Source organism: Bos indicus, chromosome 1, assembly GCF_029378745.1.
Source record: "Bos indicus isolate NIAB-ARS_2022 breed Sahiwal x Tharparkar chromosome 1, NIAB-ARS_B.indTharparkar_mat_pri_1.0, whole genome shotgun sequence".
Lineage (NCBI taxonomy): Eukaryota > Metazoa > Chordata > Mammalia > Artiodactyla > Bovidae > Bos > Bos indicus.
Window position 1 is genome coordinate 102,755,779 of NC_091760.1, and position 8,468 is coordinate 102,764,246.

Consider the following 8,468-nt stretch of genomic DNA (forward strand, 5'->3'; position numbering starts at 1 on the left):
TAGGAGGCACTTTGAATTTGCCTACAATTCTCCAGGGGTGTAAAGTTGAGTTATGCATAATTTGCATGCTTGTCTTGGGATATTTGAATCTCACTCTCTAGCAAATTTAGATAATTCATTTTAACAGTAGGGAGACAAGGCTTCTCTTCGTTTTTTTTTTTTTTTTTAATACAGCTATTTCTATCAAGCTAAGATATAGATGAAAGAACTTGGTAAAACCTTTACTCTGTTGAAGTTTCATGGCAGATTTTTCTTTTGTTTTATCACTGAAAAGTGAGCAGAATTCATATATTTCTCTATGTTCTCTTTATACAAACATACAAAGTTGTTCTGACCCATTCTATCTACTAGTTTGGTTATATTTCACAATCTCAGTATATTTGTTATAAGTAATTATAAAGGTTTCAGCAAATCCTCTGAAATTTCTTAAATGAATAGCAACAACAATACATAGCAAATGCTTGGAATCTTTGGATTTATTAGATCAGAATCTCTGAAGAAACTTTCTCTTACAACAAGCTTGCCAACCTATCCAATAAACTAGATATCTAAATAAAATTTTCTTTTAAGTATATTTAAATTTTAAGGAATACTATTGAAACTGTAAAAATTGTTTTGGGAGGCTCCAATTCTTTATGTTTCAGGGCAGAAAGAATTAAGCAAGAGGATTCTCAATAAGATGCAAGAATTGGGCTCTTGTGAGGTTTATAAGCAGGTGGGCAAGAGGATGTTGCACTGAGAACTTAGTGGGCTACTGTTTTATAATCAAAGGAGAGGTGAGGAGGGAGAAAAGACCACCTTCTTCCTCATTCTTGAGTAGACATCAAGCTTCCAACATCAGCTCCTCCTCCACATCAGGCAAGGGAGGGAGTTTTCTTGTTCCTACATGGTCAAATGGGGACTGTCATGGCACAGTGGAAATGAGCAAAAAGGGGGTAACATACTAAAATATAGTAAATTGTCTCAGGTTTCAGTGTAATGTCATCTTTTCCTTATATTTTTGTTTTTAGTGTGTGCATAAGAGCTGGTCCCAGGATTCCTTAACTTACTGATCTTACTGAGCAGGGTGTGGGTTTCACTCCACTATTGTTTTATTCTTTTGGACCATGTCTCATGCTTGCATTGTATGGTTTTGTTGCTAAGCAAGCCTGCTTGATTTTGTAGTTAAGCAAATCTATTTTCCTGAGTGATCATTAGGTTACAGGATTTTCTTTCTTCTTCTTCTTTTTTTTTTTTTTTTTAACTTAAAATTCCCTAGTGGAATTAACTATTTAATCATCTATCTGGTCCCTTTCCTCTGTCCCAATCACTTTTATTTGTAGACATGTATATTTCTCAAAAAACAAAAATAAGATAGAGCAAAATAAACTTATTTTGAAATGTGGGTATATTAAGTAAATTTTGACTGTTCTAGCTAATAAGGTTGTAGTTTAGTAAAATATTAATTTGTCCTACTCATCTTAGTGAAATAGACATATGTCTACCTTGAAGTAAGATCATACGTGGTATCTTTCTCTTATTCATTAAAAACAAAAAAAACTGTTCATATGCTCTTAATAGCTGTCACTTTTGCTTTCTTTCATCTCATAGATCTGTACTTAAAAATTGCTCTTAAAAACTTGTTATACTTATGTATTTTAAAATTAGTCTAATTTTTTGGCCTCAAATGTGTTATTAAATCATATATGAATTAATCTATTTATAGAGAAAAAGTTTACAGAGAATATAATTTAATTTTTTATAAACAAAATTATTATCCAATTAAGCATTTTATTCTTCAGAGAATTAATGAATACAATGCTGGCATGGTAATAGAAGAAGGAATTAAAATTTGTTACTTTTTCAATGTTATCCTAATAATTGTTTTCATCATGCCTTTGACTCTACTTTTGATTTTCTGTCTTACACGTTTGTGTGGTTTTACATATGAACACAATCATAGAAATCAGAGAAAACCGGAGATAAGTTCAGACTTGATATTAATTAGTTTCATTTTGAGCTATTTATTTAATTTCTCTGGGACTCATTTCTCTCTTCTATACAGTAGGAAAAATAATAATACATTTCTTACAGCATAGTGATAAAGTAGTTAGAATTTGACAGATACTAAATAAATTTTAGCTCTAAGATTACATTTTTAATTGATTTTCAGTATGGCAAGATTTGGAGAAGGCAATGGCACCCTACTCCAGCACTCTTGCCTGGAAAATCCCATGGACAGAGGAGCCTGGTAGGCTGCAGTCCATGGGGTCGCTAGGAGTGGGACACGACTGAGCGACTTCCCTTTCACTTTCCACTTTCATGCATTGGAGAAGGAGGTGGCAACCCACTCCAGTATTCTTGCCTGGAGGATCCCAGAGATCACGGAGCCTGGTGGGCTGCCGTCTATGGGGTCGCACAGAGTCGGACACGACTGAAGCGACTTAGCATGGCAAGATTATACCTAATTTAAAGTGATGATTATAAAGCCTATGTTTTATCCATTTGATTTCAATTTTCCTGTTAATAATCTCTAACAATGAATATTTTTCTCAAATGACACTAAGATAAGTTGCCATCATATTCTTTTTCCTTTATATTGTTATTCTCAGCCATCAAGATGGCCAGGAAGTGTCGCTGATTATCACACCTATTCTGTTTATTCTTATACTTCTTCCACCCTCCTAGAGAAGTGTTTAGATCTGTGTCTCCCCTAGAGTTACTCTCCCACACACAAACACACACACATCAATCTGCCTATCCATGTAGGACTCTGTCTACATGGATACATGACTTATTCTTCATATTTCAGTGCTCCTCAGAATGTGTTTGAATGATACATAAACTTAGACAGAATAAGATATACATTGATGGTATTTGGTATCCTTTGTACTGTGAAAGAAAAGAAAAATATGCTAGTATTTACTACAGATTATTTTTTGGAAATATAAATACATCACTCTTTTTTTCCCTATAGACACCTATGAAAGAGACCTATATTCCTTGGTACAATTTAATTTAAATAAGGTATGTATTCATTACGGATCATTTATATGCAATTGTGTTAAATAATATTTGAAGTTTTATGCCATGTTTTGTATTTACATACTATATATGTTATATAATATACCTCTTTTAAATATATGAATAAACAATCTGTATACTATGAAATATTGATATAGTTTGGTTAACAAATATATGCTTTTTAAATATTTAATGGGACTTCCCTGGTGGCTCAGTGGTAAAGAATCCACCTGCCAATGGTTCAATACCTGGGTTGGGAAGATTCCCCTGGAGGAGGGCATGGCAACCCACTCCAGTATTCTTGCCTGGGAAATCACATGGACAGAGGAGCTTGGCAGGCTAAAGTCCATAAGGTCGCAAAGAGTTGGACATGACTTACCAACTAAACAACAACAACAAAAGATTTAATTGCTCTTGCTAGATGAAAGGTTCAAATGATTTCTTTTTCTTTGTCTTCATAGACCATCTTGACGAGCACTATACTGAAAAATGGTTACATAAACAGAAATGAAATGAGGCTTGGATATATACACATATGGGGGAAAGAAAAGATGCGTGTTAGTGAGGTTACTCTCACACACAACGGAAATAAAGAGTCTGTTAATTTTACTGAAGACCCAAACCTGGAGGTAATTGACAGAAGAAAATGTTTCTTTTTAAAAGGAACTATTCAAAATACCTGTGTGAACCTCTTACATTTCTTAGATCTAAACAAACAAACAAACAAACAAACAAAAAAACACAACCTATTACTGTCCTTATTTATTTATTTTCATTAAACTTTCATACATATTTCTGTACTATCATCCTTGGTAACTTGTCATAGAAATCAACCTAGTGGAATCTATTTTATAATTGTTCTGACATAATCAAAGCAAAATTAACATTAAGCCTCTAAATTATTTTCATCCCTTTACGATAAAGTGCCTCAAAACCTAATAGTTTTCTAAAACAAAATGCTCACATTTGAACATTTAATATGTCTTGGATAAATTATACTTGAAAGCCCTTTCAAAATGAATAGAATTATCAATTAACATCTATGAATAATATGGCATACAGTACAAGGATATGAATCAAACATTAAATAAGGACTCAGGATTCTTATGTTAAAGTCCCTTTGCTGCTAGTAATGAGCTTTTTATTTTGATTAAATAATTTTAGTGCTTCTTTTTCTTTCCTATTAAATAAGAATATGCAAGTAAACAATCTCTTAAACTCTTTCTCATCCTAAATTCTACAAAAATAGATTTTAAAGAACATATATTTTAGAATCCATGAACTGTTTTGTTTGATCCAAGTTCAAGGCTACATCTAAACTGCTAAAACGTTAAGTGTGTGTACACATACCTGTTTTGTGTTTAAAGCTGAATGAAAACAACTGGCTTTTTAATCAACTGACCACTTCAGTGAACATAATTTACAAAACAGCTAGTTGTTTGGCTGACTACAACTGAAAAAGAAAATATTTGTGTCTTGGACACAATTTTAGGTTTTCATAATTTTACAAGTTGTGAGAGTTGAACAGCACCTGAAAAGTCATTTCATTCTGTTGAAATTTAGCATCTATCCTATTATTACTGCTATTCTATAGGCAATCAGAATTTCCCCTTTCATATATATCTGAGTCTTAATTACTACCTTGACATTAAATTTCTTTAAACTCTATAGAGTTTGAGAAATTAGAGTTTTATGTATTTTGTGTCCCTCTATGGTAGAATAGAAGTTGATAACTTAGCACCTCACCCTCATTTTTTTCTTCTTAAATTTTTACTGATTTATAAAATTCTATAGTATGGGAATCAGTGGTTTAGTCCAGCAGTCTTATATGACAGTCTAGGAAACTGGGCTTGAAAGGGAAAATTAATTCCCCAAGAATAAACAGTCAATAATTATCCATCATAGTCAGAAATCAGCTTTTCTTTTAATAACCCAGTTTTCAATGAGATTAAAGAATGATGGTTTCCCTTATTTATTTTCTTGTTCTTTCTTGTTCTTGTTCATTGTTCTACAATGGTGAAAAATAAAGCTCACAACTTTTACTGTAAAACTAAATACAGTCAGTTAAGCAATGTCAAATAAGGTATTTTAACATATGAAGTATTATTTCAAGTTAATTTTGACCAAATACTTGGCATTAAAAAAAAATCACTATTTATAAAGAAAAGTTCATTCCACTGCTTTCAAATATTCACAAAGAATTTTAAATATTAAGAATATTTTTTTAATATTTTATAATCTCAATGATTCTAAAAGAAGATGTTAAGTTTACCAAAAAATGGAGCAATCCCTTCTAAGTACATTTAAATAAAACAAATATTTATGAACACCTTCTGTTTTATAAGGTTTTATAGATATATGGGAAAAGGAAGGAGTGATCAATTTCTTTCTCTATCTTGGTGACCCTTGCCCATGGGTGTAGGAATAACATACAAAAGATGATTTAATTGCTGTATCAGTGCAATTTTAAAAATATTTACCTAGCAACGATTACGCCTAGTTGCCATCTATGCAGCTATTAAGAGCTATGAGATGCATGGGTTTGTTCTTCATGTTTGAAATAAAAGAATTTTCTTAGGTTTTTGTATAAGATGGATCAGTTTCAAATCTAGCTGTTAGATACTAAGAACATTATTTACCTGTTATGTTTTAAACTCTTCTACTATAATGTGTGGGAAATTCTAAGGTGCTCTAATAAAGAATAAATTGTATAATGTCCCTACGTGCATACTTGGTATTTGGTTAGCAGTAAAGGAATGCTCATAATCTTCTTCTTCTCTTACATATTTGATGATTGAATCCAACTTTCTGAGCTAAAGGCACTGAGAGTCATGTGAGTGTATCAGAGCAATGGAAAAGTCTAGTGAATTCATTATATTACAGATGATTATTTAAGTACAGCTGCTTCATTAGTCACCTCCCTACTTAGTCCCTATATGGTCTGATAGAGATTCTCTCCAGTGAAAGAAAGTAACATACATGCAATGAAATCACTGGCAATAAATTCAGCATAAAGCCCTTTGAGACCGATGCAAAAGGAAGCATATTACTAAAATCTAAATTCTGTGTGTAGATGACTGGATAATATTTGAGGGCAGAAAGCATAAAGGTATATGTAATGCAATTATAATTGAGTATTTATGAGTCATAGAGAAAGAGAAAAGTTGTAGAAATAACCGGTAAATAGTTTCTGATTGTGTTTTGACAGCTATTCGCCCTCTTTGAGACTTATTTTCATCATCTGTATAATGGGTGGTTGGGCTGGAAGTACTACTGAAATGGTTGCAAACTCTCTGAAGTAAAAATTCATCAAAATAGGAAAGAAAAACAAGCTATAATGTGTTTACTTATAAAGTATTTATTTATGGAATTAGTTTTTGTTGGAAAAAACCCACAGTTCTGATTAAACAATTAATTACCATTTTTGTTTTTTTTTTCTTTTTTAAGATATTAGACATTGATCTAACAGGGAATAATGTTACGCTAGATGAACCAATAGAAATCAACTGGTCATGAAGATCACCATCAGTTCGAGTTGTCAAAGAGAAATTAACACCTGGATTTAAGCTTCATCACCATACTTATAGTTTACCCTCTTCACTTGTTTCTTATATTGTGTAAAATATGATTTTAATAACATCTATCTAAAGTTATTGCAGAGTGTTCATCAATATTAATATTAATTATATACTATTAACATGGCCTAGATTCAATTTTTAAATATATTTAGTAGAATTTAATGGTTCTAGTTGCTTTTACTAAGTATCAGCTGAAACTGTAATCTAATTACTAAATACATGTGTGTGTAACTAAGATATAGTTAAAACAGGTGATTTTTAAATTAAGCAAAAATTTTGTAATTTTATATGACATTTTCTTCAATGTTTAGTAGATTTAAGTTACGCACCACCAATTGTCATCAGATTTAATTATTTCTTATTCTGTACATTTAATTAGAAAACAAAAAATAAAATGTATTTAAATATAAATAATGTACATTTTTCTTTATTTTCCAAAAGGAAATTGTCTTAGTTTGGGTTGCTGTAAGAATTTACCATAGATTGTGTGGCTTAAACAATAAAAATGTATTTCCCACAGTTCTGGGAAGTTTGAGATCAAGGCACCAGCAGATCTGGTGTCTGGTGAGGGCCCTCTTTCTGCTTTGCAGACAGTCAGTTTCTCCTTGTGTCCCCACATAGCAGAAAGCAAAGAGAAAAGATCTGAGCTCTCTGACATCTCTTCTTATAGGACACTATTTCCATTCATGAGGGCTCCACCCATATGACTGTATATGTCCCAAAGTTGTCATCTCTAGATACCAATTTGTCAGAAATTAGGGGTTCAACATATGAATTTGGGGAAGGGGGACACAAGCTTCAGGCCAGGGCAGAAATCCAGATTTCTTCCTCTAGCTTTCCTTTATGGATAGGACAAAAAAACATTACTATCTATTTATTTAATTAGCTGAATAAATTACCTTAGCTCATTCATTCTGGTTGAATGACTAAGTCATGATTTAAAATAATATTCATTGGTATTTTTTTTTCCTTTCTTTTTTTAAATTTTTTTAAAATTTTATTTTATTTTTAAACTTTACAATATTGTACTGGTTTTGCCAAATATCGAAATGAATCCGCCACAGGTATACATGTGTTCCCCATCCTGAACCCTCCTCCCTCCTCCCTCCACATACCATCCCTCTGGGCCACTATGGAGAACAGTGTGGAGATTCCTTAAAAAACTGGAAATAGAACTGCCTTATGATCCAGCAATCCCACTGCTGGGCATACACACTGAGGAAACCAGAAGGGAAAGAGACACGTGTACCCCAATGTTCATCGCAGCACTGTTTATAATAGCCAGGACATGGAAGCAACCTAGATGTCCATCAGCAGATGAATGGATAAGAAAGCTATGGTACATATACACAATGGAGTATTACTCAGCCATTAAAAAGAATTCATGTGAATCAGTTCTAATGAGATGGATGAAACTGGAGCCTGTTATACAGAGTGAAGTAAGCCAGAAAGAAAAACACCAATACAGTATACTAACACATATATATGGAATTTAGAAAGATGGTAACAATAACCCTGTATACGAGACAGCAAAAGAGACACTGATGTATAGAAGTCTTATGGACTCTGTGGGAGAGGGAGAGGGTGGGAAGATTTGGGAGAATGGCATTGAAACATATATACTATCATGTATGAAACGAGTTGCCAGTCCAGGTTCGATGCACGATACTGGATGCTTGGGGCTGGTACACTGGGACAATCATTGGTATTTTTTAACATTTAAGTTTCTTTGAATCTACTCAACCAACTAATATCTGGAATAATATATAATTTTTCCTAATTAAAAAAATTTGAATGTTGTTATAATTGAAATATTCAAGAGAATTCATAACTCAGAAGAGCTCAGTCACATTCTCAGTTGTGCTAACTCTTTGCAACCCCATGGAT

The 8,468-nt window shown here is 32.6% G+C and overlaps 1 protein-coding gene across 1 annotated transcript in view; it reads left to right on the forward strand.

Annotated features, from left to right (window-relative positions):
• Window positions 1-6,701, forward strand: part of SI (sucrase-isomaltase) — a 114,039-nt gene extending 107,338 nt beyond the window's left edge. Inside the window, exons 45-47 of the mRNA XM_019967875.2 lie at window positions 2,957-3,006; window positions 3,465-3,632; window positions 6,451-6,701. Of these exons, the coding sequence (XP_019823434.2) occupies window positions 2,957-3,006; window positions 3,465-3,632; window positions 6,451-6,519 (287 nt within the window). The 3' untranslated portion in view covers window positions 6,520-6,701. The remainder of the gene's footprint in view (window positions 1-2,956; window positions 3,007-3,464; window positions 3,633-6,450) is intronic.
• The last annotated feature ends 1,767 nt before the right edge of the window (window positions 6,702-8,468 follow it).